Here is a 14,189-nt window from a genome sequence, read left to right on the forward strand (position 1 = left end):
CCCCCCCCGAGAGGGGATGGCCATGCCACAATCCCTTCTCCTCTTTCTCCTCTCGGGATCTTGGGCACACACGCACTTGCATCCGTTGTGAATTTAAGACAGCGGGTCTGGGACCTGAACCACAGTTGACTACATGGGAGTCCAACGACATAGCCATTACGCCAACTGCTGGTCCCAAAATTATTCTTATTTCTTAGGAATGTCATAGAGAAAGCATCTGACTGTAGTAGATGCTTAATACACAAAGGTTCCTTCTTCACCCCTTCTTTGTGTACTCTGCAGCACCAAACATTCCACTAGGGCATCATCTATACTTAATAATTTTCTTTCTTCATGGTTTGAATGTTTCTTCTTATTGCCTCAAATGACTTCAGATTTCTTTGACAGTTTTAACATTTTTCTTTCACACATAGGTGGTCGGGAGGTTACCAGCAGATAGAGTCACCTAAAATTAGAGTAAGTAAACAAATGGAGGACCACAAGGATGACTAGAAACAGGGAGGCTGCCAAAGGGAAGGCGTGGAGGGGCGTGGATGTAGGAAGCAGGGGGACGGTGGGAGCAAGTTGTGGGATGACATCTGCTATAGGAAAACACCTACGATGCCTATTACAACTCCTGTTATAAAAGAACACCTATCAGAATTGTTGCTGTGGACAGGCGACTCCTAGGGAGTTGTATCCAGGAAATGAAATGAAGTAAATAGATTATCTGATAGGAATTATGGTGCGGAAAGTATATTGACAGATGTTTAATGAGCTATTAGGTGGTAGGAGGACACATGGCCAGAGATTCAAGGTGACTTCGTGAATGAAAAAAAAGCTAGACACTAACTCCTGGATAGGAACGATCAATACAGCACACTGCCTGTCTTGTTAGTATTATTTACCTCTTTATAAATTCTAAAAACACTAGTATGGACTTCATTAAATTTTTTGTGTAACTCTATTGTGCAAAGATGGAGAGGATTTAGAAAGGGTTGAAAGTATAAAGGATCTTCAAAAACTCTGCAGAAAATGACATTAAGGTGAGTTTAATTGGGGGCAAAGAAATTTTTAAGCCCATGTTTACTTTTTTCATAATAGGCATTTTCCATGGGCTTTTTGAAGCCCTCCTCATAAAACTAACATCTTCATCTTCTATAATAAGATAAAAGATATTACCTAAAATTAATCAATCAATGGGTAGGTATTAGGTATGGATACATTTAAAAATATGATGGTAACTATCAGAAGGAGCAACTAAAAATAATAACGATGGTTTCTTCTAGGAACTAAGAAAAGTGAGATAAGAGGACCAGAGAGGTTTGGGATGGTAGCGTTGTCTTTTTTAATGTGTGCATATGTTACTTAAAAAAAAAAAAAAATCGTCAGAGGGCACATGCAGCCTCCAGAGAAAAACAGAGAGAAGGAGAAAGCAACTCCCAGTAAGGGCGAGGTCATGGCGCAATCCCTTTTCCTCCACTTCCCCAGCCTGTTGGCAGTTTGGGCACACACATGCACTCAGTGTGTTCTTCAAGCTGCTGAGTCTGGGACTCAAAGTAGGGGGTTGGCCATGTGGGGTCCAGATCCCTTAACTACTAAGCCACAGGGCTGGCCTGCTTGTATTATTCTGATAAAAGTAAAAATCAAACTGAAAAATGAGGACAGGAATTACATTTTGGAATCACAAAATTCATAATTATATTAAAAAAATTATAGCCAAGGAGGTGAGCAAGGCTTGATTACCAAAGGCTTAATTACTGCCCAAAGTTGAGTCCAGACTTGACATACCGTGTCTCTCATCACCCCCCCTGCCCCGGCTTCCACCCAGCATGCTTCATTTGTTGCATTTCTTAAAGCAGTGAGCATGGTTTATTGCATTCAGGCAGCACTTAAATATTTGTCAAATGACAAAAAATGGTAGTGCTTGCTGGATATTCTCATGGTGATTTTGTATGAACTTGGTTTGGAGACTGGAGGTATCACACCTGAAGCTGATAATTTTATTCTGTATGAAATGGTAAGATTACAGCCCATTAAGCACATTAACAGTTTCTGGAAAGCTCTCCTTGAAACCTGATTCTGAGATAGACACTGTTCAGGCCTTGTCCAGTTTATATGCCATGCATGGGTTTTCTAAAGACTCATTGGAAAAAACTGATATTTGAGAAAGGCAATTTAATGGGCATTTAAATTACGCATTTCTATAAGGTCCGTAAATCCTAGTCATGGGTTAAGATGGAACCTTGCCTTGGCTTGTTAACTCTGTCCTGAAGGAACCAAAGTTCTAGGAGGTGCCTCAGGGAAACCCTGAAAAGGGGGGAGGAGAAAGGATGAGAAGGGATCAGAGATCTTGCTAAAACGAAGTGTGGAACTACTCTTTATTTTGTAAGAGAAACAGGCTAACAGTGGTGAAGTTCCCACAGGTGCAGGCCCTGTGTTTATTGCACATGTCATGGTTTATTTCATATATTTTTTTTAACAATCCTGCAAAATAGGTATTATTGTCCTCATTTTAGAGATGACACAGCTTAGTCTTAAGGACTTGAGTAACTAGGCCAAAGTCATAAGGTCATTAAGATGCTTACGTTTGGAAAGTAATACATACATTTAAAAAATGTACATTCTATATTAAAATTGATATCAGAAATTATTCAAAACTATTTTATTTCCTTTGATTTCAAGACTGTACAGCCTCTCTTTCTCTCGCTCTTGCTCTTTCTCTCTGTCTCACACACACACACACACACACACACACACCATATCTCCGCTCATTGCTCTTTCCTCTCCAAATGTTGCCACTTTTTCTGATACTTTGTTAGTCCTTGGAATTACAAAGATGAATTACATACAGACCCGGGTTTTAAGTAGCTTGAAGTTTAGTAGAGGGGTTTTAAAAGTATGAACTTAATGACTCTCCAATGTGAACACAATAAGAGGTACAAATGTTTTGTGAGTTCAGAGGGAAGAAGAGAAATTCCATGGTCCCAGCGCGCCAGGGGTTCACAGTCACATGGGCCAGACAGAGACCAACATTGTGATACAGTTTGATAAGAACTGTGCTGTGGGCACTAGAGGAGGAAGAAACTAACTTGGCCTGCTTCGCAGCTGGAGGAGGGGAGACAGAAGCAACATGGGCACTCAGGGAGAGATGAGGAAGGCAAAGGGCTGGGAGTTCCAAGGCACGAACAGAACGAAGAGTGGACTGTGTGCTACGGCCATAGGGGTCAGGCCGTGGGAGGGAGCATGTGTTCACAGGGAAGAGAGCTCTCACTGTGAAGTAGAACCCCAGCGAGTGACTGGGTCTGGGGTGAAGCTGCATTTCCAGGAAGAAACCTGACAAACGTGACAGAGATAGTGGAAAACCAGCCACTGGCCTCACCTCTGAGGAGTAAGGGGCAAGGCAGACTTGCTTAGTCACACTGCCTAGCTATTACTGGGAGAGATAAGGCTATTTGGAGTCCCGGAAGTGAGTTTTTCAAGACTTGGAGGGTATCTATTATGGCAGGAGCTGAGTGTGTACGGATTTGGGGGAAGGATGAGTGGGAATCTAGGGACGAAGAAGGCTGGGGAGAAGAGCCAATAAATCTGGAGAGTCTGGCAGAGGCCACATCACACAGGGCTCTATTAGCTAAATAAGGAGTTGAACTTTGCCCGGAAAAGTTTCAAGCAGGTGACTGACATGATCACATTCCTGTTTTAGAACACCCACTCTGCTTACATGTTGGCAAGACTAAAGGGAGGCAGCCCATTTAGCAGAAAGAGACAATGGTCAGAAATTATTGTGGATATGTTCTGCCCATGGGCATACTCATATGGAATCCATTCCTCAGTGCCAGAGGCTTGTGGGACCTGGAGATGGGCCTGCTGGGTTCAGTAGCCTCATGGTTGTCCCAACACACATCCTCTTCCAGGGAAAAAGTTTCTTCACCCTTTTTTGCCAATAACAACTCCAGTGGCTATGTGTCCCCACCCTTGTCCCTTTCAAGACCTGCCAAGGTCTCAAGAAGGTCAGGGAATGGGACCAGTAGATGGCGTAATGGTTATGTCATTGGACTCCCATGTAGTTGACTGTGGTTAGTGTGCCAGACCTGGTGGTTTAAAACTCACGCCGGGTGCATATGTGTGCCTCAAATTCTGAGAGAATGGAGAAGGGATGGTGGTCTGACTCCCCACCCCCAGGGGGAGAGATGATTTCCTGCTTTCTGTCTCTCTGTCTCTCCAGTGAGCACACATGCTTTACCGCACAAATCTCTCTCTCTCTCTGAAAAAAATAATAAATAAATAAAAGAAAGTCAGGGAAAAGAGGCTAGTTCAGAACTGGTTTGAAGAAAAAGGATAAAAGTGGGAGAGTATAGCCAAGGCTAGGGGGAACTGGACAGTGACTCAGAGACACAGAGTAGAGACATGAGCCACAGGCCACAATGTGAGGCTTTTCGGCCTTGGTGCAATTCCTGACAAGGACCTGTAGACTCCCAAGAAGAAGGGCCAAAAAAGCTCCCTGTTTATGAAGTTCATGTTTCCTAAAGGTGGAGCTGAACTTAAGCTCCCATGAAAAGCAAACTGTGGAAAATTCTAGTGATTCAGGGTGGAGAGAATTAGCAGTAAAAAAAAAAAAAAAAGGGAAACAGACCAACCATCCTATTCTTTCATCCTCAGGGACCTTGAAAACCTGATTTTGCAGGATACACAGGAAAGCAGTCATTGGCTTCCCTCTATTATGCTCCAGTCGATTTATTGCTTGGAGAATAAGGCACCACTTTATTGTCTGGCTTCATTGTATCAAATGCAAATATTCAGCCAGGGTTCCCTAATTAGTATCCAGAGAGCTGCCTGTGTTGTGTGTGCACGCGCGTGCGTGTGTGGGTGTGTACATGTGCGTGTTCTTGTGTGCATGCATGCGTATGCATGTAAGTTTGGGCTCCCCTGCTTAAAACACAATGTAAAAGAGTAAGATGATTCACTTCACAGTTCATCTCTGATCCTAGTAGAGTCTAAACATTTGTACAGTCTTTTGTTTCAAACATAGAATTCCTTATAGTAAATACCTTTTGAATCTCAAGTCTTTGTGTCTGACTTAATTAACCATTAATGTGCAAATTTACTGACTAGAGCACTGGCTAAATGGATTTTTGTATCCTTTGCATTTTGCAAGAAGAAACTATCACCCCTTTCTACCAAACTGATAGCAACTGACATCTGATTAGAAAAGGCAAAACTAATTAGAATGGGTGCAAAGGGGGTTGTTTGAGTCACCTACATTAATGCACATTACAGTTAAATATCTGTCAGATTTTCCATTAACCCTCTTGCATTTCCATATCCAGGATCAAATCTATTTCTTAACCAAAAAAATCCCTAGTTGGAAACTTGGTATTCAACAGGCTAAATTACCCACTGATGCTTTAAATGCACAGTTCTTGTTGATGGATGCGACACAGAGACAAAGACCTTGGAATGAGAATAATAGAAGCCATTCCCCTCACTGTGGAGTTGAACCCTATGTATTATGATCCCAAGGCTAACATGTTCTTCTTGTTATTGTGTTTATTTCTTTATTGAGGGATACAGGAGTTAATGGTTGCTTTACGCTAATTCACTCCATTGTGTCCGAAGCTATTACATACTAGGGTAACAAAGTAAAATAGAAAAGAAAGTAGAATACCCAGCAAAGAGCGTTCTATTCTGTAAAAGGTTAAAGCAGCACGTTTAAAATGGAACTTGTTGACTTAGGAGAAATGCTTACGTGGTTTTTACTCAGTTACTACATAGAGAGAATTGCTAAGGATTAGGACAATGTCCCAAAAGGGGATCCAAGAAGTTGTAGGACAGATTCCTCCTCCAGATAAGAAGTTCATCAAGAGGAGAGACCATGACCTCCTAAAATGTTAGATTAAGTGGATGCAAAGGGTTTATTTCATCTTTTAGTCCCCACTTCCTGGCACATTGTAGGAGCTTAATACATTTTCATTACATGAACAAATGAATTTAAGAACTATGGTTTCACTCTATTGTGAAACTCTAATAGTGATCCTAAGTTCTCAGATCCTAATGGATGGTGTCAAAGAAAAAAACAGAATGAATGAATTTTTATCATTTCAAAAGTCTAACAAAACTTCAGAATTTTTTGCCTTAAAAATTAAGTCATGGGCCAATGCATCGTCTGGTGGTTACATGAGCTGGATCTTGCATGGCTTGACTGTGGGGTGTGAGTCCTGGACCCAGTGGTTTGAGAAACATGCCAGGCATGTGAGTGCATGCCAAAATCCCCAAGGTGGGGGGGAATGGAGAAGAGACTGTGGTGTGACCATTTCCCATGGAGGTTGCCTTTTCACTTGCCATCTCTCTCTTGCTCTCTTATTCCCACTCTCTCTCTACAAGTGCATGTTCCCTCAGGCAAATTCCAAAAAAAAAAAAAAAGAAAGAAAAAGAAATTGTGGCATGCTTATTTCCTTGTTATTATTATATTTTTTTTCCATTTTTATATGGGATCAGAGATAACAAGAAGCCCAGTGGCAAGTCAACCCAGCAACAGAAACCGGAATAAGCCTGCGATACTGTAAAAATAGCTCAATTTGAAAATAGACTCTGATTATTTCACTTTTGAAAAACTTTTTAAAAATGATGTTTCTTGGGGCTGGCAAGTGGCATGGTGGTTAAAGGCATGGACTCCCACAGGGCCAACCATGGTTCAAGTCTCGGACCTGGTGGCTTGCTTCTTCCCTTCTTCTCTCTCTCTCTGTCTCTTTCGGATCAAACTGGAAAATAATCATGATAATAATAATAAATAAAGTTAAATAAAAAGAATTCTTAAAAAAAAAAAAGATGTTTCTTTTTACAGCCCCACAACTTCATCTTTATTCTCAGTTGAAGCACCAGTCTCCAGAACTCTACCTGGCACAGAGCAGGCACTCAACAAATATCATTTGAAGGAATGAACAGGAACTACTGCCAGGGATAGGAAAGGAGCAGTACTCCACTTAGTTCGGCATTTTCACTTGTAGTTCCTGGCTGGATGGACCAGGAGATTTAGAGATCTGTGGATTCAGACAAGGCAAGTCAGTGAACTTGTATCAGACTCAACCTTAATTGTGTCTGGGGTAGTCATTTTTCCAAGGAACATAGAGAATAGTGAAACATGTATCACGAAGGGCCCAATAGCACACCTCAAACCACCTCTACCTATTTCTTCCACTTAGCGCAGTATTCATGAACCCTTGATTTAAAATCAAGCTAATTGCTAACTGTAACTCTGAGCAAGTGATCTGATCTCTCTGAGCCAGTATCTTTACCTGTACAAAAGGGATGACAGTATCTACTATTTGGGTTATTTATAGAAAGCACAGAGTTGGTGATAACACTAAAACAAATAAACCAACGAATGAACAAAACAACAGAACACAAAAACACACAAAATCCTTCCTACTAATTTTTCCAATCAAAAATCTTCAGTACCAATTACATTAACATATGCATCTAAACATTCACTCTGCATCCTGATCTAAGCACTGGTTTTGTGGAGTATTAAAAACAAAATGTTATTTCCTTTGTTAACTTGAAGGAAACTGAAATAAAAAGAAATGTATATATATATATATTTAAAAGTAAGTGGTAAAATATCAAAGACAAAGTGAAAATGCAAGCACCTCACTCCCTCTACCTAGCCATCTTATTCATCACTTACATTCATCAAAATGTGAGCACCGTGTTCCTGGTCTCTACCACGGTCTCTGTAACAACCTTTTCTTCTTTTGCTAAAACCAACCAAAGTGCGACATAATAGAAGCAACCACATAGTCAAGAATTATTTATCAGGATCACCTTGTAACTCTAGGTCTCTAGCTCATCCTCACTCGAGCTTTCATGTCATTCATATTTATCCTTGACCATAGATTTGTCAATATCTTTTTGACCTAATTTTTGGGTTCTCAGTATACTTTCTGATTTTCCTTTCTTAGCTGCTTTACAACTTCAGGGTTGTGTTACCTATGGCTTTTCATGCTCCTGTCTTCCTCTTAACTAGTTCAAGCCTCTAAACCCAAGACCTGGCACTAGATTAACGAAATCGGTTTTCAACCAACCTCTAGCTCCAGCAAAGGAGTGGCTTGAATGTTGTATTATTGTAAAATTTTTTAAAACGTTGAATTCATGATTATTTTTCCATTAGAAAAGAAGATATTCCCGACTGATACATTTCTCTTCTTTTTTTAAAAAAAGTTATTTTATTTAACTTTATTTTTTTTATTTATTTAAATTTGACCAGAGAGAGGGAGAGGGTGAGAGAGAGAGAGAGAGAGAGAGAGAGAAAGAGAGAAAGTCACTAGGTCCAGGACTCCAACCGTGGTTGGCCATGTGGAGTCTGTCTCCCTTAAGCACCACACCACCTGTCAGCCCTAACGTTTCCATCTCTTCTATGCTATTAGGTTGTCGGAAAAGTCATGATATGTTTTCTATGCAAAAATGTAGTTATGATTTTTCAGATGACATAATACATTCATTAGACAATAAAGATTTAGAAGCATTATCAGCATATGAGAGCTACGGTGCTTTCTTTATTGCCACTTAGGCCAATTTAGAAGCAGTTTTCTGGTGTTATCATTGAGACTGGATATATGGGAAATTACCCTCAAAGAAGCAGAGGAGAGGACACTAGAAAACTTGCCTGATTCACAAACAGGCTTGATACGGTATAGGGATAAATAAGATTGCTAGGAAGAGGGCATGGGGTGAGGGTTTTCATATATGATTAAAGAGTTTGTCTCTAAACTAAGGAGAAAACATACAAATTTGTGTTTGGGTCAAAACAAACCATCCATTGGGAACCAGCAGTTAGCGTAATGGCTATGTCGCTGGACTCCCACGTAGTCGACCGCGGTTCGTGTCCCGGACCCGGTGGCTTAAAACTCACGCCGGGCGCGTGTGTGTGCGTGCCCAAGATCCCGAGAGGAGAATGGAGGAGAAGGGATTGCGGTGTGACCATCCCCCCTGGGGGGTGATTTCTCGCTTTCTGTCTCTAGGTCTCTCTCTGTCTGTCTGACGAGCGCACACGCCCTACAGTGAAAATCTCTCCAAAAAAAAAAAAAAAAACATCCATTCATCAGCTGTTGTCTCTTCCATAAGTTTTAGCATGAGAGGATTCTAAACCAAATACAGAAACTACTTGGGTTGTATGGATTCAATGTTAGGGAAAAAATAATACTTCTAAGTGACTGATAATATAGCTTGGAAAAAGATTGTTTTTGGTTCAAGAAATAAGCACTTTTGGACTACACTCTTCTGAAAGAGAAAGGGAAGGTCACCTTTGCACATTTACTGGGTATACTGAAAACCACTGATCAACAAATTCTATCATTTTGTAGCAGAGCACCAAGATTTTTACCACGTCTAAGGCTAAAGGTCTCCAATTAGCAGATCTCGTAGAAAATCTTCCTATGTTTGACACAAAGTCACTATGACAAGCAGAAAAGAATACATGACTAGTGTTTTCATTTAGCATGTTTTAGTTGACAAGTTTAAGAGTTGCTTAATTCTCAGTCATGAATGACAGAAATTGAGCTGTTCTGGCACGAGAATACATATATGTACTACTATAGACTGGGGAGTTAAAACTACTCTGAGTAGGGGCCAGCAGGTGGTGTGGTAGTTAAGGCACTGGACGCTCACATGGCCAGGTGTGATTTTAGTCCCACATCTGGCAGCTTAAAACTCATGCTGGGCATATGTGTGTGCCCAGAATCCTCAGAGAAGAATAGAGAAGAGATTGTGGCCATCCCCACTGGAGGGTGATTTCTCACTTTCCTTTTCTCTCTGTCTCTGTCTTTCTCCAGTGAGTGCATGTACCCTATGGCAAAAATCATAAAAACAAAAGCAAACAAACAAAAAACTACTCCGAGTTGAGACTATTTGGCAATATACAGGATGAGATAGTAAGAATCAGAACAAATCTTAAAAATATATACCTTGAGAGAAAATTGCTTACAATTAACATCTTGAGAAATAATTAATTTATTGTCTTTATTGCCTTTAGAGAAATTTCACACATCACACTTGACATGCAGCCTTGTCACATCCCATTTATTCCTTGTTTTGACCCAAAGCAGCATTATCTAGCTTGACTGTTTTCACAAATCTTCCTGACAGGATGAATATGATTGTATTGGTAATAATCTACCAAATATGCCATAAGCACTAGAGACGATCCTCAGAAAAGATTCTGTATTGAATAATAGCACCATTTTTAGAATGTGTACAACCCTGCAAGGTAAATGCTTTCAGAGGGCAACACTTGTCTACAGAGCTCTGATATCCTTGGTTAACACTCAGACACACGACTTTAGAATCATGCTTCATAGAATTACTAGAAGAAAAAATGCAGTTCAATCTACAAAGTTAGGATAAAGCTTTCTGTGGATAGCCAATGCCTATCTGTATACAAGAGGCTTTTAGTTTCACATGCTGGCACCATTTACACCACTTTTTAAGGGCCTTCTTTAAGAGATGAAAAATGATTTTGTCATTGTATATATCATATGCACAGGGAAATGAAAAAATATTATCGAAGGCATCGGAAGTTGTTTATTGATTTGCCTGTCAGCATCTCTTAGTGTGCTTGGGTCTTGCAAGCTCAGGGAGGACTATGAGGTCAGGAAAATGTGCACAGTTGTACATATCAGCAGTGTATCCAGAAACAGGACAGAGGATGCTGAAGGTGGCAGGGAGTTTCCAAAAAAAGGGCTGATGGGTCATCAAAGATGTTGAATTATTTATTTTGGTTAGCTCCATAATGTTTACCCTAGGAAGATCAACAGTCAGACATTTTTTTAAAATGTCTTTCTTTAACAGTTCTGAAGGTTGGAGATTTAAGATTTTCTTTATGCCCAAAGCACTTAATCCACTATGTAAGAAGGACTCAATGTTAGAAGAATTATTCCTTTTGAGAATTTCCCAATGATTTATAAAGGGTCATTTATTTCCCAGCAAATCCCACCTATGAGCTGTATAGCCTAGTGGCTGAAAACAGTCTTCAAACCTGACTATTCATTATCTGTGTGACCTCAAGAAAGTTTTTGAACCTATTTGTACATCAGTTTTCTCATGTCTAAGTTGGGAGAAATGATATTTTCTTACATGGGTGATATGTGATACCACAAGTAAGAGAGACTGAAGTTAGAGAATAAGTATTGGATAAACGTTAAGTAGTTAGTATCCATTAGTTATGATTTCCATTTTTATGATCAGAAGTCTGGCCTCAGGGAGGGTAAATTACTGTGAACTTACTCTACTGCTGGACAGTGGAAGAATGAGGAATAACTCTTTTAGTTGCCCAATATTGTTTATGTTAGAATTTAGGACTTACTCTAATTCCTCGCCTATATAATAGTAGCCCTTGTTTCAAAGTAGTATTTTGGTCCCAGCTGCAGTGGCACAGTGCTAGATGAAACACTGCACAATGCTGGAAGTCATAGAAAAGATCTGGGTTCAGTTCCAGGATCACCTTGTAAATGATGGGCATGCATGCACACCTGTGATCCTGGCTGGCTAAGAAAGGCTAGGAGGCATGGTGTGTGACCTTGTTGAGAATGTTTGATGCTCTTTACTTCTTTCTCATGACATAAATAAACTCAAAAAATAATATTTTTATTATTTGTGGCTCTTTCCATGATAAGCATAATAGTCAACTAGTTCTAGACTCTGGGCTGATAGTGATCTCTTTTCATTCTCTATACAGACCTAAGACATGTTACTATCATCCCCATTGACAGAGAAGTTCATGAGCTGCTTGGGGTTATATAGCTAAGAATGTTCAGGTAAGAATTTGAACCTAAAGTCATTCAAATAAAAATGTCAACACTTAGCATTAGAAAGTAGTCTCATAGGGGCCAGCAGGTAGCATTGTTAAGGTGTTGGACTCCCACATGGTTGACCATGGTTTGAATCCCAGACCTGGTAGCTTGCTTTCTCATTTTCTCTCTCTCTGTCTCTGTCTCTCTTTCTCTCTCTCCCTCTCTCCCTCTTTCCTTCTCTCTGGTGAGCACATGTGCCCCATATCAAAGTAAATAACAATAATAATACATAAAATAAATAATGAAAAGGAAGTAGTCTCATCATTTGTTTTAAAATGAGCAGCAAATTGCTTGTGTTAACAAAGGAATTCTGTAAACCATACACATGACCCCATTCCATGTCCATTCCTCATCATTTATCATCAGAAAAAAAACAAAAAAACAAAAAACAAAAAACAACTTCTCCAGTGGATAAGAGCTTTTGACTCTTTATTGAGTCTAAGTTTTCCTCAGCCCAATGTAGATGAAAGGTCATCTTGGACACAGTCTGTGGTGTTCGTGGCATGCTTTGCTGAGCAGTAGCCATGAAAACCACTCTAGGAATGTTACTGGAATTGGGCTCTGCAGCATCATGCTGTCCTTACACATTGTTCTGACATGTAACGTGCTGTCTTTGTGCTTGAACAGATAATGTAGACCATGTACAAACAATATGCAGACTTCCTTTCTTGCTTCTAGGAAGTTTCTTCTTTCAAGTTCCCTGGAAACCTGGGCTTACCCACCAGAGTGTGCTTGCGAGGCACAAGGCTGTCTCTTCACACTGTTCGTATTTGGGGCAGGATAAAACCTCTATTCTTTGGTAGTCAAACTTCATCCGGTAACCACAGATTTTTTTTTTCCCCCTCTGTAGTCATGATGACCTCATCCTTTAACACTTAACTCAGGCATGATTTTCTCTAGGAGCTTTCTCCAACTTTCTCTTGTAAGATACCCAACCTCTGAGCTCTTATATCATTACTCTTCCCATCTGCTATTAAAATGGTAGTTTTAAGGCCTATCACCCTGTCCTGACTGTGCCTGTAATCAGGAATCACATGTACCATATGGAGTCATAGCAGGATCTACTATGATGAGTTGGATATTTAGTCATTCCAGTTAGTTGGTGTGGGTATAGACTGCTTGTTTAATATTCCTACTATCACCTTTAGCCTCATTCCAATACTCAGCATAATCACAATATCTTGCATATAGAATATATGTACTCAAGAAATACATATTGACTTAATGATTGAGTTACTGTTTGGATGAATGAACATTGGGAATTTCAGAATCTGACTGACAACTAGACATGCCACTAAAGGCATGAGTTTTAACACAACATTCTTTTTGTTTGTTTAATGAGGAAAATTCTTTATACATATATATGTATATATATATATACACACACATACACATACATATATATACATATATATAGATGTATTTACACACACATACATAAACATACATACATACATTTATTTACTGTTTGTAAGCTTGTCAGAGGGGAGCATGCACTTGCCAGAAGGAGACAAAGAGAGAGAGAGGAAGTTAGAAAGTTAGAAACTAGCAGGTGGCATGGTGGTTAAGGAGCTGGACTCCCTCATGGCTGAAGGGCTGAATGTGGTTCAAGACCTGGACCTAGGTGAGTGTACATGCATGTTCAAACTCCTGAGAGGAGAATGCAGAAGGGACTGATTGGTGGCTATCCCCCCAGGGGTGATTTTCTACGTTCTTTCCCTCTGTCTCTCTCCAGGGAGCACACGTGCTCTATGGCAAAAACAAACAAACAAAAACAAACAACACCTGCCCATGGGGAACGGTCATGCTGCAGTTCCTTTTCCACCATATCTCCTTCCTTTCAAGATTTTGGGCACTCATGTACACATGCCTAGTGTGTCTCTCAAGCCACTAGGTCTGAATTGCATGCTTGACCATGTGGGATCTAGCTGCCTTTACTACCACACCAGGGACTGGTACAATGCAAATTCTTAGTAAGAAAAAACCTTTGATCATTACACATTCTGATGACAATAATGCTCTATAAAGGGACACAGCTCTTGCCCAAGTCAACCAGGCTTTGTGAAGTCTTCATATGAATCCATCAAGACTGTGATCCTGTCACAATATAAACATCATGGGAACCATAGCATCATGATCAATCTAAATGGTCACTAGGAACTTTGTATATGAAGTAGTAGAGTCCTTACCTGTCTATGTTGTTGGGAGACTTGATATCCCAGTCCTGTGATGGACTGATTCTGCATTTTTTGAAGCAGGATCTTTTGCTGGATTGGCAAGGGTGACCTTAGCAAAGGCTGGCTTGATAAAGGTTGGCTAGATTGGGATGGTGGCTGTTGCTGTTGCTGCTGCTGCTGCTGCTGCTGT

At 40.3% G+C, this 14,189-nt stretch overlaps 1 protein-coding gene across 1 annotated transcript in view; it reads right to left on the bottom strand.

Moving 5' to 3' along the window:
- MAML2 (mastermind like transcriptional coactivator 2) overlaps positions 1 to 14,189 on the bottom strand; it is a 403,472-nt gene that overhangs the window by 123,865 nt on the left and 265,418 nt on the right. The window contains exon 5 of the mRNA XM_006162588.3: positions 14,012 to 14,189. Within this exon, the coding sequence (XP_006162650.1) occupies positions 14,012 to 14,189 (178 nt within the window). The remainder of the gene's footprint in view (positions 1 to 14,011) is intronic.

The sequence above is a fragment of the Tupaia chinensis genome, unplaced genomic scaffold, assembly GCF_000334495.1.
Source record: "Tupaia chinensis unplaced genomic scaffold, TupChi_1.0 Scaffold140218_1, whole genome shotgun sequence".
NCBI lineage: Eukaryota > Metazoa > Chordata > Mammalia > Scandentia > Tupaiidae > Tupaia > Tupaia belangeri.